The sequence below is a fragment of the Lineus longissimus genome, chromosome 13 (genome assembly GCF_910592395.1).
Source record: "Lineus longissimus chromosome 13, tnLinLong1.2, whole genome shotgun sequence".
Taxonomy (NCBI): Eukaryota; Metazoa; Nemertea; class Pilidiophora; order Heteronemertea; family Lineidae; genus Lineus; species Lineus longissimus.
This window is the reverse complement of record NC_088320.1, coordinates 2,322,996-2,345,395: the sequence shown is the minus strand read 5'-3', so window position 1 is coordinate 2,345,395 and position 22,400 is coordinate 2,322,996. Positions and strand designations below refer to the sequence as shown.

Genomic DNA, 22,400 nt, shown 5'->3' with positions numbered 1-22,400 from the left:
TTGTTCATATCTCAACACGAATGGTTACATTTCAACAATAACACAGCTTATTTGGGACATTTCAACAGTAATATTGTTGATCTTGTTACAATTCAAGAAGAACTGTCGTGATTTGGTTAAGATTCAACGAGAATTTTAATGCTCTATATGGTTACAATAACATAATTTGTGATTGGAACTTCGCAGCAGAACTCTCACAATGGAGGCGGCGTCCCTAGTTTTGGTCGTGATAACCCTGTGCAGCGTATTCCACGGAGGCAGAGCGTATAATATTACGCCGCACTTGCTGAAGTTACCACGTAAGTTTAAAGCTTTTTCGCTATTTGTTGAGTTTTCGCTTCAAACAAGGGAGCAGCTGAACAGAAGTGTCGAACATCAGCTGATATAAGACGAAGGGACAGGTGGCAAATAGTAAAGGCTGTCCACCAAATAATTTGAGTTTAAACCATCATGAATAGCATTTATCCAAAAAATACACCAGCTTGGTTCGATGATGTATCATTATTTTATCACAATCAGTCAGTACTGTGATATTTACCTCGGATAGAATGTTTCATCCATACACTATGATACTGACGAAATCCTTGGTGTATATGGATAAATTTCCTAATCAATGTCCATTTTCTATTGATTGTGATAAAATAGCTGCTATATAATGATTATCATGAGTATCAAAACATTGACCGTTCAAACAATTAAACTTTGATGCTATTCCTTTACAGATATCGAAGGGTTCGAATGGCGATATGGTTACTGTAGCGGGTATTATTATCGTTATTATAAAACGACCTTGGCCACGTGCGCTGCAGAATGCCTCAGGACTGCAAAGTGCCTTGTGTTCACCTACAGGAGTTACGATACTTATTGCTTCCTCCAGTACAGGGCATGCACCACGCCATATACTAGTGCAGGTCAGGATACATTTTACAAGATTGGTAAGTAGTCTGCAGCAAGATGGCAAATATATTTAAGTGCCAGACGTGAAAGAATGGCCTTGTGACAACACTATAATGTACAAACCGTTAAATGTGAACCTTTATGTAAAGACTTTTAACGCTTAATGTTAAAATAAACAATTAATAATTAATCACATTGCAGTATTATCATATCATCAGTATCAATTTTAATTATAATCACAATTTCACGAGCTTGTCCCGCTTTCAGCCTGGTCGGCTGTTTCCTACAACATCCAGTCACCCGAAGCAAAAAACGGTAAGTGGAAGAGCGTCGGCCTCATGATCGAGAGGTTGCGGGTACGACAGCAGGCCGAGTCACTTCTTGGTTCCCATACTATAGAAATGAGCGCTTCATGGCCCTGCATTGATATTATGGGATGGATTTCTGTTGAGACCGGGGTAACACTCATTCCCAAAAAGCGCTTTGAGCAAGGTTAAAGGTACATGTACCACAGGAAAGCGCAGTACAAGTGTGAAAGCTATTACATATTATTATTACCGAGATATCGAAAAGTGTTGAAATATTTTGTTAGTATCTTATCTCTTTCAGTAAACCTTGCGTACCACAAAGCAGCCGGAGCCTACAAGTTATATACTAAGGACAGTGGTCCTAAGACAGCAGTGGATGGGTATAGAGAGGGATTAACTACGTACAAGTCGTGTGCCCTCGGTGGGGCCAATTGGGGATCAGACAACTTCTTTTACGTAGATCTTGGAGCTACGTATGATATTGACAGAATCATACATACCAACCGACTCGGATATGGTAAGAACATTTTTTTATATCACAAATAGGACTGTTTGTTTTAGAAGAGTTTATTTCAAAAAAGTGCTCCAATCCATTTTGAAAAAATCTATCAAATTTATTGGAAATTCAATCAAACACTACAAAATTTCATACGAAAATCAAAATGGCCGAGATTGTTCAAGATGGCCGCTTGCAGATCACGTGATGACCTTATTGCAAAGCCGCTGTGTCTTGTACTGCACACAATCAACTACACAAAATCCCGCAATTTTGAAATGAGTCCCCACTTAGTTACAATTTAAGGTGTTTTTTATAGCGTATCGCGGAAAAGACTTCTGGATACTGGCGACAGACATGTTCTTTGCTCACGACACCCGCAAGGGGAACCAAACACGCTGCATCTACCAGGCGGAGAAACTGAAAGACGGCGTAGTCACCCAGTACAAGTGTCCCCGGAACGTGAAAGGCCGGTATATCGTCGTCTTAAAGTACCCAGGCAATGATTATCTTCAGGTGTGCGAGTTGGAGGTTTATGATAAGAACACCTTTGGTAAGTTTATGCCCAATTCGGGCGCTGGAACATCTGTATCAATAGGGAGTTTTCGCAAATCGAAATTCCAGATGCTAGCTATACCTGTCCGCAATTTCATAGTTACATGTATGGTCAAGTTAGCACCCAACCTAAAGTTGATCGCATGACGCAGTCCTGAACGGCTGAGAAGTCTGACCAATCCGAATAATACATAATACTATATGTATATGAATGAATAAAAAAGTAAACGAAGAGACAAAAATGTTATGGATACACGGAGAGTCGAACCCGTGACCACCAGATCGAAAGTCCAACATTCTAACCGTTGAACCACTGAGATTTTGATGTTAGGGTGGAGATTTTCATTGCCTGTAATAGCCAAGCTATTACAGGGGACAAAGTTGCTTATTTATCCCAAGCTTATCGGAAAATCTGTAATTTCAGAGAATCTTTCCCTTGATAAACCAGCCAGCTTCAGTCACACGTCTACCAAACCAGCCTCTTACGCAGTGGATGGATATTGGAGGTAAGCAACTGCCGACCACTATGCTCAATCTATAAGCCTTTATCGTGCTTCTTTATTTTGCGATTCGCGCATTAGTTTTATACATCCATTATATCATTTTCGCCAATTACGGTTTTTCTCTCTCCAGTTTTCCCGATTTTTCCCAAACGCTCACAAGTGTGGGTGCAGAAGAGAAGAGGATTAGTCTCATTCATAAAAACATGGTCATCACGGCCATCTACAAGCGGCCATCTTGAACGATCTAGGCCATTTTGGTTTTTGTTTTGAAATTTTTGCAATGCGATTTTCAATGAGATTGATAGAATTTTTCAAATATGCGTTTTGAGCGCTTAACCTTTTTGTGATATACAAATATAACCTGAACATATACATGTATACGAATCGATCGTAAGATATAACTCCTCCTTTAAAGGTACTCGACCACCCTAACCCCTGGTTGTGCCGTCAACGACAACAAGCAGATTAACCGGCTGGAGTGGTGGGCAGTTGATCTACAACAGATGTACCATGTCAGGTATATGCACATCGGAACTGCCGATGTGGCCAGTAAGTATCATGACGTCACGTCCCCTTAAAGGGATACGCCGTTCATACTGTTGGTCGAGGAAAACAGAAATGCATACCCAATGCCACCGTAATCCTGATTGACCAATCATCTGTTTAATGATGGTTCGCTCTCTTTGTCTTTGCTTCGTACAGTGCCTCCTTTTTGCGAAATGGCGTATAGTGATATTCTCCTGATGAAACTAAAATGACATAATACACATTTCAGAAACACTTGCTATGAATAAGTTGAAGATTGCGGTGCAAAAGAAATTCCAGAAGGGCATGCTGGATTCTGATTTTGTCATATGCCTCACTGTGACCAAGGCGCTGACGGCGAAGACCGCGTATACTGTGTTCTGCCAGGACCGGGCGATAGGCCGTTACGTGGTGATTCAGAAGGACAACGCGGCCGCAACTACTATAGTCCCGCTGACATTGTGCGAGGTCGAGGTTTACGGTGATGTTCCCCATGGTAAGCAATCAGCCAATGAGAGGGCGAGCTCCATTTGCCCCTGAAACCGGAAGAGACTAGATGTACGCTTGTTCCTCTCCCACATTTTGGCACAAGATTACCGGAATACAGAAATATAGTGTGCATACTTGATAACAACAATGATGTGTCATTTTGAGTAGCCAAAATCCCACATATAACTCTGTCGACATTGCCAAGCCGTGTCGTCTTCTTCGCATATTACCGTAACTATTCTCTGATTGAGTCTTGAGTGAGCCTCAAGCATGCAAACATGCTTAGATAATTATATCTAAAAATTGTTTTAAATATCCTTTCCAGAAAATGTTGCGCTAAATAAGCCAACGACGACAGTGGGCGGTGGTCTTAGAAAAGAAATAGCTGTCGACGGAAGCCATAAATCTGGAACATCCGTGTGCTTTGCATCGCCAAAGAAGGCAAATAATGAATGGTGGGCGGTGGACTTGCTCGATGACTACATTGTCAACACAGTAACAATCTATTTCCGTGAGTTACCCACTTCTGTCACAAAATGTCACATAGTAAGTTTGCTAGCGTTTTTAGAACAATAAAGAATTCTATTATATGTGGTTTAGGATGTCTTCATTTTTTGTAATTTTCAGAAACCGACCAGGACAATTTTTCTGTCTACGTCAAAGCTGGTACTGTGAACCAGCTGTGCCACAAACAGACCAATAAGTTAAAAGCTGGCTACGTGTACCCGATCCGCTGCGCTAAGCCTCTGGTTGGTGACGCGGTGTCTGTCGTGAAACACAACTCGGGCAGCGCGGCGCTGACTCTATGTGAAGTCGAGGTATACGGGGATATCTTCGATGGTGAGTAACATGTATAATTTTGTTAATTATCGTTAAGTCTGGACTCTTGGATCGTCCATAGTCCGTGCAACAGCCCTGTAGGATTTTTCAGAAGTAAAAGTCCCTTGAGCCGCTGTGCGAAAACTCGGCGGCCGATTTCTTCAACGTTTGTTTAAATGTCATCCGCAGGCTCCGATCGATTGCAATGGGCGTATATTAGGCAGGTGAAGGCGCACAAGCATCGATTGCAGGCTTCACCTCAGATATGCTTGGTCTTAAAATTGAAATATTTCTTACTGTTGATATTTTCGACAGGCAACTTGGCCTTGGGCAAAACGGCGTACCAATCGACAACGTATTGGGATTACAAGGCCGACCTGACCAATGATGGCTTGGCTCTGCCGAACCTAGCAGATGGCTCCTGCTCGCAGACTCTCTCTATCCAGATGGATGATCCGAACAGACCAAATTGGTGGGCCACGGACCTGGGAGCTACTAGAAAGCTTTACAATATGAAGATCGTTAATAGCGACAACTGTGGGAGTAAGTGAGCGTTCCCATCCAGTAAGATACATTAAGGGCTGCGTGCGCGTTCCAGGTGGTCATTTGAGTTCCAGATAGGGGGTAGATCCCCGAGAAAATGAAAAAGGGTACTTTAAAAAGATTTCTTACAACTTGAGAACATGGGTGCTTCTTCATTAAATGCAACCACTTCCAACTCCATCTCATAACACTAAGTCGTTTGGCCACGTTTTTCTGTCGCCGCATGAGTCAGTTTGCCTTTAAAACAACTGTATAGCATTTTGTTTTCGATCCATCACAGCCAACTGCCTCCGTGACTTCGCCGTCCTGGTAACGGACAAGTTCGACACGACCAACTTTCACGCCAACAAATATGAGACTTGCTACGATGAGCCGATATCGCTGATGGGAGGTGTGGTTTTCTCGTTCCACTGCCAGAGACAGATGTCGGGAAGATACGTCGTGATAAAGGCTCCGTCAAGTTATCAGCTGACCATTTGTGAAATGTTTGTCTACGATGTGAATTATCTCGGTAGGTGAACTCAGGGTTGACCACCCTTGAACTTGGCATGTGGGACCTATCGGTGGTCAAGACACGACACGACAAGACCATACATTTAATGCTTCGTTGTCCCATTCAAAGAAAGTGACCAAACGATTCTAGAACTACTATCTCGAGTTTTTTCTTGTTCCGACATGCCGTCAAGGTCTTGTTGTGCACTCACTAAATCGTACATTTGTGCATACTACGCCACGTGTTTACGTACTTGATGACTCAGAAGGACCTTGGAGTACCGCCCTTTGCTCCGGATTCATCAACCTATTAGCCTGACACATACTAATTTTCAAGCATATTAACAACATCGGGATGTCAGTTATTACAAAATCTGATCGGGGAGTTCTAGATGTTCCTCTTTCTTCAGTTAACGTAGCCATGGGAAAACCGGCAAAGAGCTCACCAGAAGATGTTAAAAACCCCGCGTACAGGGCAACAGACGGACAGACTGACGGTAATATGGCGGGCAAGGCCTGCAGCGCCACCTGTGGGTGGAATACAGAGGAGTGGTTGAGCATCGACTTATTGGCGAGGTACAGAGTGTGGGAGGTCGTTGTACACAGCAAAATAGATAAAACAGGTAAAAACGACATTCACATTTGGAAGTTTTGTTTTACTCAAATAGATGGCTGGTCCCTGTATGATAAGTGGTGACGGAGTTCCTAGTTATCTAGTCTCATTGACTTGGGGAACACAGCTAAACGACTGGAATTATGTAGGCACTCATATCTACATGTGTATAGTGAAATTGGGGCTGGGGTGGGGTGGGAGCTCGTCCTTACATCGTGTTGTATTCTCGACTGCGTCGGCGAACAATGGCGTGGCTACAACTTTCCCCGGGGTTATATTCTCATCACCTAACGTGCCACACGAACCATTAAAACCTTCAAAGGCTGTCCCCACATTTGTCAACATCAAAATGCGCAGTTTGTAGCACGCATATTTCTATTTGGCATACAGGCACTGGACTCCAAGACTTCGACGTGCACACCGCCGACACATTCGACTTGGATACCTTCCAGAATTCGCCACACAACTCCTACATCTGCCACAGCCAGAAGGAGGAGCTCGACATAGGATCCAATAACCTCCGGTGCCAGGGTGAAGCAAGTGGCAGATACGTGGTATTTTGGAAGGACAATAAAGCTAAATCGCCTTTGGTCTTGTGCGAGGTTGAGGTGTTTGGGACTCTTTTGCAAGGTATCACTACGCTCGTTCATCTTGACCCGAAATGTCTTAACTTCGCCCATCGTTACTTTACATGCTCTCTCAACTCGGCGCGACGACCTTTGAGTTGTTCTTGAAAATCGCAAAAATTACCTCCACCCTGATTTAAAATACGCCTCAGAATCGAAGTTAAAGTAGGATGGTCCACTCTTGTATTGCCATTGGATCCTGACGACATCATTAATATTTGCTATCTAAGTAAGGGTGTTCTTGGTAGAGTAGAATTGTGACCAAATGCTTGTATACGTTGCTTTACATTCATCTTCAGCTGGACACAACAACGTAGCGGTTGGAAAGGCGGTCACCCTGTCCGACAAGGGAAATGGTGCTCGTGCGACAGATGGACGGACCCACCCCAACGATGTATTTGTATGCGCCAAGACCTCTGGGGCTCTTGACACAGAATGGTTGGCTGTCGACCTTGGGCAAACATATGAAGTGTCCGGAGCGGCTATAGTAAACAGACACTCTTGTTGTGGTAGGTTGCTGAAAGTGTTTTTAGTTGATCAAAGTTAGGACGCATCTGACACAACGGCAGGACTGGGAGAATTTGTAATTCTTCGAGGCTCTTCCATGTTTATCCGGTCGAAGCTTGATCCGGAGTAGTCGGGAATACTGGTTGACATGTGCTACTGTTTCGTCGTCGTTGTGGTTACGGGATATACTTGCAGATGTAAATGTTTCGGTCATGTTTCTCGTAGACGCCACGAAACCTCTTTTTATACAAACGACAAGAACAGCGATGAGACACGTGCGTTTCTACATATAATCCGTAGTAGCAAAAATTGGTACTAGTTATCTCGCACACATTTCGTGTTCAGTTACCACTGACTTTCTACTTTTAGACAAAGCACAACTTGGAGACATCGAACTCATAACGACCCGTGACCTTCACATCGACGATGTGAAGAAGGGTGCCTATTATCAGTGCGCGGAGCGGACACACCCAATGGGCAAGGGTCATGTCATGAACTTCCCTTGTGGGAGGTTTGTCAGGGGGAGGTATTTCATCGTGATCAAAACAAAGGCAAAGACAGCACCACTGGTGGTATGTGAGGTGGAGGTTTATGGGAAGGCGGTTACTGTCAGCGGTAACCAAAACCTCGCACTTAACAAGAACGCCACCCAAAGCTCGGAGGTTTCCAAAACGGCTCGAACTGCCGCCACGGCCGTGGATGGTAACCTGAAGCCTGACATTGCAGGCGGAGCGTGTGCGAAGACTTCTGGGAATCAGGATTTCGAGTGGTGGAGCGTGGCTCTGAATGATACCTATATGGTGGAGAGGGTTGTTGTCGTGGCGGGTAGGTGTATGTTCACATGCCGCTTTCGTTTTTTTCCATCATTTTCCTTGCTACTGAAGTTGATGTCAAAACGTCATGTAAACTCTAGCAACCTACCAGGTAAGAAATGAAATACCATGATCATCGAAACGGTAATTTGAGTCTGAATGGCAGGTTACTATTGGAATGCATGGAATCCGTGTGTAGTTAATCAACACTGCATTATCTATGATTCATTACGTTGTGTTGTCCTGCAGATACCGCCTACAACAACCTTACAATCCTAGTGGCCTACGACGACTTCGAGCCAAGGGACCTGAACGTCAAGTTCCCTGGTGCATTTGTCGCAAGTAACTACGTATACGGAGCAGTCTCCGCTGCAACTACGGCGGGGCCAACCACTGCCGGTTCCACTGATTCTACTGCTGCTTCGACCGCTTCTACCGCGGCTGCATCTACAACGACCACGGCTGCCCCTACGACCACGCCATACGTCCCTGTGACCACGTTTTCAGCCTGCGGTGTTATGACTTTCACTGCAAAACTAGGCGAAATTAGAGAGCTAGATTGTAAGAGTGGCGTTATCGGAAGGTAATACATGATTTATCATCGTACTGAACTCAGTTCGGAAATGCGCTGACGTCACGCTGGCTGATCAGGGAGACTTCACGGACAATCCAATGTAGTATGACGTCATGAAGACACGTGATGCCCCTTTTCCTAACAGTCTGCGCTGGCCTCGGATATCTTTTACCGAATTCAAATGTAAATATACAATGCAGCATCAAACAAAGGTATCACGGGGTTTGCTATAACAAAATTCCGACATGTGTTGGTGTGTTTCTTTCAGGCATATTATAGTGGTGAAGGATAAGACAAAGGGAAAACCATTGATTCTATGCGAGTTTGAAGCTTATGGAACAGTGCCGCCACCTACAACGACGAGCACCACGACGACCTCTTCGACAACAACGATTTCAAAACCAGCAACGACAACAACGACTACTGTCAAACCCCCGGACACCAGTGAGTATGGCACGAAAGATAGAGAAGCCTTAACATAGTTATCTCTTGAACTCTTTGTCAACATATTTCTCCTTTAAGAAAACGCAGTCATCTTAGTCTAAGAATGATGATAACTATTCTTTTGAAATTGAGGCTTTTGGTGATCGAACTGACAATGTACGGCATGTTTGTGAGTGGGGCAGTACGCGATCGGCAGAAGTTCGAACAAATTTCATTTTTTAAATTCTGGAACTTTGATCATTTCATTTCAGCGCCGGGTGGCCAAAGGAGTGGGCAGGCATCTGGGACAAGCAGCAACAGTGTGGCTATCTTCATTTTCCTTGTCGTCGCTCTCGGGTTTGGCTGTGCTCTCTGACAGAACGTCAGTTCTGACTCTTCCCTTGATGCCCGGAGTGTTGAAAGGTTTTCATAATGGACTGGAATGATAGCTTGCCAAATGTGTACCAGGATTGATCTGTGACTTCGTGTACTTTTGTTCTGTTGCACTATTTCAATAACAGGGACTCAATCACCATGTAACTACATGTACGTTTGGTTTTCCTCACCAAATTTTCCTTATTAAATAACAGATCCTTGTGTTTGAAAACTGAACGTGTTACTTTTTACTTTTTGAACCCCACCTCAGTGCGCAAGAAGAACAAAAGTAGTGAGGAGGTTTTTAACTAAAGTTGATTCAAGTGTCTGCTACAGCGAATGGCCGTTGGGGTTTTTCGGTTCAGGTATCCACCATTACATGCACCACTCGGCTTAACCAATAGAGCGGAACGCCCTCCGCCCACCGAATGCTAGTGAGAATCGAGTGATAAGTGACATTTGTTTCATTGCCACGAACCATCCGAAATATGTGCCTGACCAGCGTGGTGGTGTAATACAGATATCTATTGCAACACTTCGGCCTGATCTTCCTGAACTTCAGGCCAACACTCGGGCACAAAACGACCGAGCTTCAGTAACGCGTGCTGTTCTGTATCATTACGACAAAGGGAGGTATCACCAGCCATACGAACGACGAAATAAAACGTACGAAGGTCTATGGTCAGTCTCCTAATGAGAGGATAGTTTCTTCCTAATCTGCTGGTCTTCTCCCAATTAAAAAAAACAGCGATGCTGAAATAGAATTTGAACCACACTCTCCCAGGAATCAGGTTGCTTCCCTGCCTGATACACCCCCTCTCATATCGATATGTCTCATTTTATCTTCAGGGTCTTGGACCAACTGCCTTCCCACGACTGACGCCGGCATCCTCTCATCGATGTACACAAGACGCCTGTCCTACTCGATCCCACGTTACGAGATCCCAGTGGAGACGAAAATAACTCTGGACCAAAAGTACGGATAAGTCAGACCGAGGAATGGTATTGAAGGTCATTGGTCTCAGTTGACCAATGGGGAAGGACTCTTTATTTCCAGAGGGACATTCTGAATTGCGAAAGGAATGGGTAATGTACACATCGAGAGATCAAGACATCGATGTGTCAGGATAGTGACCATTCGAATTTGCCCCGAACATATCAAATAAAGAACGGAAAATTTCACAATTTAGGTTAATGTTCGTTGTTTATAATCTGGGACAACATTTGATACGTCATTCCTGGGGCCGGTTTTGCAAAACAAAAACAAATCCACTTCTTTGATGATAGCCTTTAACGTGGCGTTTTGCAGTCCATCAAAAAGTTAAGTAAACAATTCATGTGGTCCTAATGATAATTTATCAAACATAAAACCAAAAACTAAATCACTCGTGCGGACTGCGGAAACTTCCGTCTTTTGAAATTCGTTACGTTGTCGCTTTCCGATACACCTGTCTACGGGACTCCAGCGGCGCCGTCCTGCCCCGGCACAATGGTCTTCACTGACGACACCGACCTGGGCCGGTCATCAACACTCTCAACAATAGATTGCTGGTCCCCGCTGTTGTTGGGCTTCACATTAATGGTCTTGGCTGCTCCCTTGTTGGCGAAGGGTCCAAGCTGCTTTTTCTTCATGACGAAGACAGCGGCACCTGCGCCACCTCCGATGACCAAGAGGCCAACGACCGCCCCGATAATAGCCCCGAGGCTACCACTGCCCGATTCTGTAAAACATATCATAGATAGTATCATCAGCAAGCAATAGTTGAAGGGCTACAAGGCAAAACGACCTAATCATATGTAGTTAATGCATAGGACTTGGTCATCACAGAAGCTGGTTTACCATACCCTGAACATTATGATGAAAACGCTTTGCCCAATTTCGATAGCACATGAACTTCATCCCTCAACACTATGGTTTACCTGGTTCTGGTGGTGGTTGAGTCTTCTCTGGCTGAGGCTTAGGTGGGGCGGTGGTGGTAGTTGTGGGTGGTGGCGTCGGGGAGCCAGTAGCACCACCAGGTGGTATAGGTATCTTCGTTGCAAAGACCTTCAGATCACACAACTGAAGGGAGTTACTGATGGCGTTTGTTTTGGCAATAACCAGGAATCGGCCGGTGACATTCGCAGCGCAGTTCATCTGCCTGTCCTCCCCGACCATCAGGGTGAAGGTCTGTTTGATGCACGTATTGTGTGTTATTGGTGTTGACCGTTTGGTGCCCTGTGGAAGAAGAAATACGCAGATGATCAAGTAGGTCTATTTGGCTAACAACATACTGTGGCCATGGACTCGATAGAAGTTTAGGGGCAGCCACATATTTTGAATAGATGCAAGTCGACTTTGAAGGGCCCACTTACCGTTCCAGTAAATGATCCAGGGTAGATGTCATTCATGTCATCGGGTTGAAACTCGTCGAGAGTCAGAATATGAAGGTCGGATGTGATCTTCTTGCCTAGGAAAGGAAACACCAGTGTCCATTACCATTGCGGTCAATATGTATTTTCCATATTATCTTCAACAACTTCAAGTCCCCCCACAGCTAGTTTGGAATGTGTCGGGAGCTACGACGGGGAGAACTAGTTGACGACTTTGCGCCTTTAAAGCCAAGGCGCCATAATCCTGATCGTCAGTACGTCCTTTTTTTAGTATCACTAAATCTTCGTTGTTGCTTTGCTTTCTCCATACACTGAGCTGTTGATTTTTACACGACTCTGGTCCACAAGAATGATTGCTTCGTAACAGGCTCGTATCACTCCATGATCATGCCCTCAAACATCAACCTGTCTTCCCCCGAAGCGCTAGAGGCCTCAAGTCCACCACTTACCATACGTGCCTCCTCTTGTAGTAAACACCACGCTATGTACGGTCCAAAATGTAAATAGATCTACGGCGTACCATTCCACTTTCTGTACGCCTGTGGTGTAACCGCAAGGATAGGGCGAGGGGAGGCGGTTACTCATGTACACGCTGGCCCAAGGATGCTTTGCGTCAACTGTAACACAAAATAACCCTTATTACAGGTCTCAGAACTGGAACAGAATTTAACATTATGAACAGCATAGGTGCATCTTAAACACTTGAGACGGACATACACAGAGACATACAGGAAAATGTACACATTGTTGAAATTTCTACAAGATTGACTCAGCCAACCAAGATAGTGGCCAACTCGATCGTGTACAACTTTGAATTTTGGAAAATGGGCCTTGGATGCTAGTTCTCTCTGTGTTGTCGTGTCAAACTTTAGCTTCAGCTTTTGATGAAGGGAAATGGAAGTTAAATGACCAATCACATGGTACTGGAAAGCGATCGTTCGGTTACGGCCTCATTTCTTACCTCGTGACTCAACGTAAGCCTTCCCATAGACCTCTAGCTCGCAGATGGAGAATGGGCTATCAATTGCGTTAAACTTCATCAGGACCACGAAACGACCTGTCACGTACGGATTGCAGCCAAACTGCTTGTCCTCGCCTGGCTGCAGGTGTTGGTCTACTTCAGTGCAGAGGAAGTAGGACTGTTCTTCGTATGATTTCGGACTGAAGTCATTGTATGCTAGAACTTTTGTGTCGGCGAGGCTCCGGTCTGAAATTAAGGCAGAGGTATTTCAACAAGGGTTTCCAGCACGTATTGAAAGCTTACATGCATTTGATAGTGAATGTCCCAGCAAACACAAGAGACCAGCTCCGCTGCAGACAATTGATATTCATGTGTTCATTACTGTTGCAGGCAAGCGTTGCCAAAGAGAATGCTGCATTATCGAAGAAAATTTCTCCTTCTCCATTTACGTTCCCATCTTATTGCTCGCCGGTTAGGAATGCCCTTGCTTGCGCCGCCCAGTGTAACATCTAGAAGAAAGTATCGAGGTAGTCAGTTTGCACTAGCTGGCCGTTTTACTGAGCCAGCAATGATGGATCCATGCTACCAAAATAGCTCTACGACATAGACATGTTTCAGCCTGGGAGAAATCTCGAGATTTTGACAACACTTACTGAAACGTCCTTTGCTGTTGAGCAGAACCACCTTTTCAATGGTGTAGTTCCCTGTCAAGTCAACAGCAAACCATTCCCTTTGTAGAACGCCGGCTGTGTTGGAGCAGTGAGCCAAAGCAGTACCCGAGACACCGTCGACACCATTGCCATAGGTTAGTGCTGTGGTTAGTTCATTACTCTGTACGGATGTCTTGTAGGCGGCCAGATTATCTATGAAATGGAATAACGCAGTAGTTAGCTTGCCCGTTGCTGCTTAGGATGAGTAGGCACATTTGTTAGTTTAAGGTTAATTTATCTACAGTGTGACTCGATCCTCTTGTGTTCATCAACTATAGTTGCTATCGCCGAGTGCAGGGGACGAATCTGTTCACTTAAAGAAGATGTCTTCCCGGGGATGTCGCTTACCTTGTGCCAGAGTGCCATATATCTCAACCTCGCACAACCAGAGTGTCTGTCGCCTGTGGTCGCGCCTCAACAGCAATACAAGCGCCCCGCTGTGAACTCTGGAGCACAGGATATCTTGTGTGGCAGGGCCATAGTCTTTGTACATGCCGCAAGTGTTAGAAACTGTTTTCAGAGGCTTCGTCGTGACGAAATCGGCCTTCTTCTTTAGAACGTTGATTTCAAGAGTGGACTTCTTCTCTAAAAAGAAGAGAGACTACTTGTTAGTATTCAGCTAAAAGTAGAGATATGGTTAGTGTAACAACGCTTACTGAGCATTTTGTTGCCCAACAGTTTGTACAGAGTGATGAAATAAAAATAATTTGAAAGTCTTAACTTACTCCATTTATTTTCAGGCTGTGTTATGAGCACCCTCCTTATATTGTGTGCCTTCACCAGATCTGCGTACCACCATTCGGCATTGGCTGCCGAACCGTCAATAGCTGCTACGTTGGCAAGGCAGCTTCGACTCCCGTCATGGGTGTACCTCAGGTCCCAGACCGACTTGTATCCACTGGCACTGATGCCTTTCTTGCCAAAGGCTAGGTTATCTAAAGTGTGAATGGGAAAATCTTAGACTGAAATTTCAGCTATCTTTCTTCTAGAATGATGTCTTAAGCAGTATTATTGCGAAGAGGCTATCGTTATATCGGTACTTGTTAACACGTTTCCGAGGACTATTCACCCCGTGGCAAAGAGTAGCATTAGGTAGAGTAGCATAAATAGCGTTCTCCCTACCGTACATATAAAAACCATAGACGCCAAGTTCACATATCGTCAGAGAAATGGCCGCCGAGCTCTGAATGACTACGTGACGTCCAACACTCTCTTTGGTGCAGTAGAATGTATTGGTGACCTGGTAATCCCCAGCGGCGAGGGAGGGTTGTTTGGTATGAGTGTAGCATGTGGTAAATTTGGTCGGGTCTATCGGAGTTTTGAACGTTGCACCCACTAGGATCTTGAAGTCGTTTTTGACGAGGCAGGCGGCTGAAAACGCGAGGAATTTATATAGGATGATATCTCCAAAGGGATTACTGTGTCATAGCCATGTAGGTAGCAGTGTTCAGGACGGCGAACTCATAACGCTAAGCATTTTACCTTTTACGCTGTTGGGTGTTGCTTACATGTAGATAATACACGTACTAAATAACCCGAGTTCAAGATCACGCACAGAGGTTAAGAGAGGGTTTGGGGTATATTAGTGATTAGGGCTCGATATATGGAATAAAGGTAATTAAGACTTTCGCGAAGGCTAGTTTTTCAACCAAGCATGAATCTCCTCTACTACACTAGTGTCCAAACTGACGGAGATACATACTTCCGCACTCCTTTAGGTTTGACTGTATGCTCACAGCACTGACATTATAGGATGCACTAAGGTCGACCTGGAACCATGAGTTGGCTGCAGCAGTTGTCAATGCGCATGAGCGGTATCTCAGTTCCCAATCCCACTTCCCGTCGACGGCTAGATGGCTCTTGTAGTCGGAGAGGGTGGCGCTGTGGGATGTTGCTTTCCCCAGTGCCAGATTATCTGGAATAGATCAGGTTGAGAGTTACTGATACCCGACAAGTTGAATTGTCTGCTTCCTTTTGTGATGTCATTTCGTCTCAATGTTAAGCACGTATTTAGGTAAGCTCATACTTTCACCCACAGTGATGAATAGTCAAAGAATTGACACGTAGGAACATGTGTTTGAAAAACCTACCTAAATATCGAGAACCAAAGACCCCAACGTGGCAGAATTGAAGTTTTTCTTTCAAAGTCTTCACCAGGATGACATAGCGCCCATACACCCTGGCGGCACAGTGGATTCGTCGGCCGTGGTTGCGAGCTATCTCTGTCTTCTGTTCATGACATTGCATGTAGTTACTTTTCATAATATCAGTCGTAATAAGATCAGTTGAGGCCAGGATTTTGAATTTTCCAAGGAATTTATCTGAAAATTGGAACACATGTATTGATATTAAATCGCCCCTATTGATGTCGTGTGTACATGATAACAACTTGGAGTGTTATTGTAAATGTGTTCTGTTTTGGCCCCCTGCTGGAAAAACCAAGAATCTTATCAGCCCGAAATTTAGCTGATCTTCGGGTTTGAGGACAACGCCGAGATTGGGGTTACCTACATGTGGCGTCATCTATGTTCACAACGTTTATGGCGGTAATCGTATAGAGGGCGCCAAGGTCGACCGCCCACCAATCGTTATTGGAAGTCCCGGATGTAGCGAGGCAGGTCTGGTGCAAGTTTCCGTCCACGCCATATTTGGCATCCGGCGAGTTATCGATCATGAAAGTCGGCTTGCAACTGGCAAGATCATCTGAAAAGGTAGATCCATCACTGTTACAGTATTTGTTCACGTGTGCGGCACGTCCAGTGATCGGGAGTTTGAATTTACCAGTTAGTTGACATCTTTCTTACTAAGCCTTAGTAAGAAAAGAATTACTCTTCTGAAGAGAGTCTGCTGAGAAATTCGTGACACAGATATCACTGAGAAAGGTCTTAGTACTCAGAAAGATTTTACGAAGAAGGAGCTGACCAAGGAAGACAGTTCTAATAACTAAAGCTCATGGTTGGCAGGTTCGATTACCATCCTTCACGCCCTTTGCAAACTACGGCAAGAAAATCATACCCGCTACTGAATAATTTGTTTGCTTGATCATGAAGCTTAACTTCACTTAAACGCAACTGGCAATATTGACCCTCACGCCCTCACCTCGCTCACTGTATTGGAGATCATAGCCAATCACTTCAATCTCACAAACAACTGGTGGATTATAGACAGCGTTCTCTTTCAGAAGATAAACATATCTGCCAACTATTTCCCGGGGGCAATGAGCCGTTATGGTCTTGGTCCCGGCAGGAATGTTCGTCTTCTCGCCGCAAACTGTACTTGGGTCCTCCAACTCTGGGTCGGAGGCACTGTTACTGACGATCAGCTTATAGGTCGATAGTCTTTTCGCTGAAACAGTTGAAAAACATGCTGAAAATTGTTTTCGCTCCAATACTGACAATACTTTAAACATCTTTGTACGCAGATAATCTATTCCTGTAGATGTTGCTCAATTCACGACAGCCGCTACCTTTGTTTTAAATCCTTAAGGTTGTATTGAAAATGGAATACCAAAGGACACTGAGCTGAACTGGCGCTGGCCTTCGTCTTTCACATACCATGTAGATCGAGCAACTGGGCCCTCTATAGTTCTTAATAATCCACGATATAACTGCTGTCTTACCATCAGTCGCTTTAGAAGGCACTATCATGGTGATCGACACGACTCCTCGTTGCCGTTCAAGGTCAATCCGAATCCACTGGTCATCACTGCTGTCCGTCAAGTCAGCGGTTGTGCATTTGGCTTGGTCGGGTAGGCCGTCTGTGACCACCGCGGCTGCGGCACGGGTGTGGTGGATCGCCTCCTTACCAAGGGCGACATTCCCTGAAGCAGAAAGAACGTAAGGAGGAAATCTCTTCTACATGGTAATACAGACCCGTCTTTTATTACTGCGTCGATTTGGCAAAAACAATTAAAGCAGATATCTTTGTTATGCTAAAACCAATACTGATGGAGAGAGACGTTTGATTTTTTTGTTTGGCAAACATGCTAAATGAACTTACAGTACGCGTCCGGCTCATAGGCTTCCAGCTCACATATCTGAAGGTACTCCGTGGCAGCGTTCTTCGTTTTCTCGACAACGATAAACTGCCCGATGCACTTATCTTGACACTTGGCATGGGTGACTTCCTCGGGTCCGAGGGCATTGTCTTGCAGCAGACAGGTGCTGAAAACATTACTGGACCACTTTGTTGAATCGAAAGTAACGGCGCACATGATTTTGAAGTTTCCGGAATGTGTAGCTGAAGTATCAAAGAAAGAAACGAAGTTAGATACATGACCTGTTTTTGTGACTGGCACACAGTACTGTTGTTCCTTACTAGAATAAATCATGCCAACTAGATGGGTAAACTTACGATCCTCCTTTCTCCCAGCAATCACCACCCTTTCGATTTCTTTGACGGTCTTGAGGTCTATAGACAGCCATGTTTTGGTCGCCTTCTTGATTACGGCGCAGTGTTTGTTGGCTGTCATACCATCTCGGAAACCGTCGACTGCTTTCGCTGAAGCACTGTTGGCATTCAGTTCCCCCGAACTCTTGGTCGTCATCAGGCGGGCAACATTATCGACTGAAATGTAATGTTATGAATATTTCCCTTTAATCTGAACCATTGGCAGTTCTTCTTTCAAGGTGTTTTTTTTGCGAGACCACTTTTTTCGTAGTTAGTATGCTTTCTGCTAATCAGAATAACGCCAAAAAGAAGAATCCAAATGGTATTTTTCCAAGTTACACTGGATGTAATTCTTTACTGCCATGTGTGATCAATACATTTATATAGCAAATTAAGAAGATCGAGTATATCAACTTAGATTGTAAAAACGGCCACTTACTTGGTAGAAATGCTTCCACAACGTTTAAGAACACGAGATAGCCCAGTATCCAACACGATAATGAGAATTTTATCATTTTGTAAGTCAAAGTGGTGCCGAGGTTACCCCAGAAATTGTTGTAACCAATCTTCTTGCCTGAAAGCGTTTTTACAGGCACCACCTAAAAGCCCCCACAAATTTTTAATTTGTCGCGTCGTAATCAAAATATGATATCAAAAAAGACCACGATGTAATATAAGATGGATATCCAAAGTTTTTTGTGGGACCGCTGTTATAGATATCAATCCTAGAGAACAAGTAGATGCCTCCTGTATCCTACTGGTATCGTAATTACGAAATATAATATCAAACGAATTTAAAAATCAATGTTTTTTCAATGACGCAAAAAACGGCATAAGTCTCGTTTCTATCGCTTTTCTATATTATGGTCTCCACGAAGGCATTGACGCTTTAGGCATCACCAGTTTAAAATAAGCTTGATTTTGTATGTAAAGTACTTCTTAACCATTATATTATTTTTCACACAATTTTCATCTGATTTTGAACGGTATTTTGTCTGCATTTCATGCACAAAGGTATGTAGAAAGTTTAGGTCAGGTCGATTTGGAAATATCATGTCTTCAAACTGAGGAATCGGTTGGATGTGCTCAGCAGATACTTATCGAAAATTCGGATTTAGAATTCTCATATTGTCCGTTGGCAGTGTTGTCATCTTTGTACACATATAGATAATCACTGTTTAGAATTTAGAAATCGTCTTCATTGTGTGCACACTTCAACCATGGATACTTTCAGTGTACCTGTGTTTGGGCAACAAAGCCTCAGAGGTTTAATGAATTGTCAATATAACCCTAATGTGCCGATCAAGTCCTGTGCCCGGCAATCTTCAGGTTCTGTCGTGGCGAGCAAATCCAGATGGCGGCTGTAGTTATGGCTGACAATTTGAAACCGAGACCTTATCCGACATCAGCGCTCTCCTCGCAATCGCTGTGTACAAGCGTATCGGGCAAAGAGTGATAGGCTTGTCAACAGTGCCAATGAACAGCTGAATGGGAAAGAAATGAGGATAACAGATTTACAACGAATCATATACACTTTATTTGATAAAATTGAATTCAAAATCAGTATCTAAGCTAAAACAATGGCAAGTTCGTAATCACACGACTGTTTAACGTCCTAATTCAGAAAATAAGGCGTATTTTGTGTTATGGACTGGGCTCAACAGATGTTCTATTGACCGGCTCTACACAAAAGCCTATGCCTGGATCCAGAACACAGTATACGCACTGTATCATTCTGAATTAGGTATACGTTGTGATAATATTCAACAAAATAAAGCTTTTTTCTTTACAATATACATGTATTGGTACATTATTTACAGGATCTAACGGCTATGTTAATGAACATCCCTGTTGTGATACGGTTTACTGTCGACGTCTGACTCCCTCCCGTTCCACACCATAAATACTATTAAATCTACATTTCGAAGGACTAATCTACGAAGCTAAGGCAGTTATATATTACCTACAGACAGGAAATCTTTTTGGCGAATCATAACAGCAGTTAATTAACTGTTGATATTAAGAATAAAATCATTTTTTGTTTTGTTGGGTATGCATCTGTGTGTGATGGGTACGCCATGGGCATACCTTAATCCTGTGATGGCGTATTCATCATTATACAATATCGCTATGATGACGAGTTTCCGTTTCCGCTCGTTGAGCTTGCTGACATCACAGATAGAGGGAGCATGTGTAGCGATCGAAAATCCGCCATGTTGTAATTGAATACTAGCACCTCGTGAGCCTGTCCGAGATTCGATTGAGTCAGCACTAGATAACCAGAAGGTGAAAACGCGATACACTTTGGGGAAGTTACACCTTCCCTCGGTAGGATAATCTCCCAGAACCGGCCATTTATGGCAAGGATATACACTGTATTGTTTCCAATGATGATTATATTGTTATCAGAGTCTATGCATAGACCCTGGAGAGAAATAAAGTGCTCTTCGTGCAATTTAAAATCCGCCATGTTGAATGTTTGGATAGGTTGGCCATCAAATGTGAAAAACTTTACACATGTGTTCCCATTGTCGGACACGATAATTTGCTTATTTTTATCGATAGCTACATAGTATGGGTGGTCGAACTCCAATGGTCCATCGCCGTAGGAGCCAAACTGAGTATAGACACCACCCTCGGGATTCAAAACCGTCACATTATGTTTACAGATGTCCGTGACGACGAACCAGCCGTCTGAAGACATGGCCAGTCCATACGGAAAATCGAAAACGCCATCGTCGCCATGTTCTCGCACAAACTCGCCTTCTTGACTGAATATTTTCAATCTCGCGTTAACTGTGTCCGTGACTGCAATGTTTTCATCGGGAGTCATAACAACGCACATCGGGTAATTCAGTTTATCCTGATCGGGTCCCTTCTGGCCGAATTTTAATTTGAACAGGCCGTCGTCCGTGAATATTTGTATCCGATGGTTCTCAGTGTCTGCGACAATGATGTCACCTGCTCGAGAGAAAAAATAACTTTGCTAAATTGAGAAAAGGGCCCAGTTGTTCAGAGAAAGTCAAGTCACTAACTTGCGTTTACTTTGGCTCTGCGTTATCTCGCCCAGTTAAGCCCCTTAATAGAATTAAGCCAAGTTAATGACGAAGCTTGTCTCAAACAACCGAGCTAAGATTAATATGTTGCAGTGCAATTAGTGTAATGCATTTTACGTGTATTGTCAAGGCAAGACTGAAAGCTAATGCATCTTTTCATGACGAATCAATAGCGTGATTGCTTCACCTTGTGGTTTAAATGGCCGCAAATTAAGGGGCTAGAAATAACTGTATGACCTTGTATCTTAATACTGCGTCCGAACTGATTCGTCTAGCTCTTAGGTCTATAAACTGACGGTCCCCTACCTGTTTTAGTAAAGGTGACCCCACACACCATGTTAAATTGACCCTTCGCAGGTCCTTTCTTCCCAAACTTTCGGACCAGCTTCCTCGGTCCTCCAGGTATACGGGTCTGAACACTGTCGGCACCAATCAAACGACGTAGTAAAAACATGGCGTCTGTTTCCATCAATTCCATGTCAGATGTGACTGGAAGTAGAAAGAAACATTTTTTTTAAATTTCTCAAATTCTCAAATCGTACCAGCATCAATTCAACAGAACTTGGTTCACTATCCCGACGTCTTTTTGCTCCTTCGTATCATGTGCAGAAAGTCAATTATTTCTTGTCGAACACTGGAAATAAGAAAGAACGACGTACTTTTTTACGGACTGCAAAATTTCAAATCCACAAATGTTGTTAATTGGATGATGAAATCGAGTAAGTAAAAATTACCATTCGCCACTTTTCAAGCAACAATTGGGAAATGTATGTCAGGTCTTGGCCAATCGAAAGCCCTGTACCTAATTATGGCCGTGCTTCCTTCAACGCACAAGCATAGGACGTGTCTTCTCATTGGCCAATGATTGCTAGGAATCATGACTTGAGGAAAGTGTCGATTTGAATGTGAAACTAAAAAAACCTAGTTTTGAATGCTTCACATTCAAATCGTCACATTGAACCCAAGGGAATAACTGCCCAAGTGCTTTAAATTTTGAAAATGACGCCCACATCACGACCCCTTAGAATGGAGAAGAGTCGTGGCGTATTACATCTAATTTTGCATATTACCCGCTGGAAGCCAATATCCACATTTCGTTTATAAGTTAATAAGATATTCAATCATGATTCAGAAACTATAACATCGCGCTTCTGACAGCCACAATATTGATATCGATTTCCTGACAAGATTTTGGAATCGGTGAAATGTAGTTCTGAGTAAATATTTCGATTTTCGATTTTTCTATTCCAGATATTCCGATGTCTCTATGCAGTAGAGTAAAGCAGATCCAATAAGGTCTTAGAGAATATAAACCAATCAGTTTAGTTTCTCTATGATGGGATGGATCGTAACC

At 43.7% G+C, this 22,400-nt stretch overlaps 3 protein-coding genes across 4 annotated transcripts in view; 1 reads left to right on the top strand and 2 right to left on the bottom strand.

Moving 5' to 3' along the window:
* Nucleotides 1-810: 810 nt before the first annotated feature.
* On the top strand, nucleotides 811-9,782 carry LOC135498333 (uncharacterized). The gene is made up of 18 exons (XM_064788587.1): nucleotides 811-823; nucleotides 1,165-1,212; nucleotides 1,507-1,722; nucleotides 2,021-2,254; nucleotides 2,681-2,762; nucleotides 3,175-3,308; nucleotides 3,535-3,780; nucleotides 4,099-4,284; nucleotides 4,401-4,613; nucleotides 4,908-5,135; nucleotides 5,416-5,646; nucleotides 6,038-6,250; nucleotides 6,631-6,870; nucleotides 7,166-7,375; nucleotides 7,743-8,198; nucleotides 8,435-8,768; nucleotides 9,028-9,203; nucleotides 9,455-9,782. Exons 1-18 carry the CDS (start codon nucleotides 811-813, stop codon nucleotides 9,556-9,558), a joined length of 3,564 nt encoding a protein of 1,187 aa, XP_064644657.1. The 3' UTR covers nucleotides 9,559-9,782.
* Nucleotides 9,783-10,748: 966 nt separating this feature from the next.
* On the bottom strand, nucleotides 10,749-18,072 carry LOC135498331 (uncharacterized). Its single transcript, XM_064788586.1, has 16 exons — nucleotides 17,955-18,072; nucleotides 17,601-17,840; nucleotides 17,221-17,421; nucleotides 16,701-16,946; nucleotides 16,113-16,304; nucleotides 15,692-15,922; nucleotides 15,304-15,516; nucleotides 14,724-14,972; nucleotides 14,327-14,536; nucleotides 13,950-14,186; nucleotides 13,545-13,754; nucleotides 12,892-13,137; nucleotides 12,380-12,547; nucleotides 11,913-12,007; nucleotides 11,478-11,775; nucleotides 10,749-11,278 (listed from the first exon to the last, which is right to left on the bottom strand). Exons 1-16 carry the CDS (start codon nucleotides 18,070-18,072, stop codon nucleotides 11,010-11,012), a joined length of 3,423 nt encoding a protein of 1,140 aa, XP_064644656.1. The 3' UTR covers nucleotides 10,749-11,009.
* A 1,461-nt stretch (nucleotides 18,073-19,533) lies between these two features.
* Nucleotides 19,534-22,400, bottom strand: part of LOC135498123 (E3 ubiquitin-protein ligase TRIM71-like) — a 57,283-nt gene continuing 54,416 nt past the window's right edge. For both annotated transcript variants that reach the window (XM_064788296.1, XM_064788295.1), the window contains 2 exons: nucleotides 21,353-21,535; nucleotides 19,534-20,951 (listed from right to left, as the gene is read on the bottom strand). In XM_064788296.1, coding sequence (XP_064644366.1) covers nucleotides 20,119-20,951; nucleotides 21,353-21,524 — 1,005 coding nt within the window. In that variant the 5' untranslated portion in view covers nucleotides 21,525-21,535 and the 3' untranslated portion in view covers nucleotides 19,534-20,118. The remainder of the gene's footprint in view (nucleotides 20,952-21,352; nucleotides 21,536-22,400) is intronic.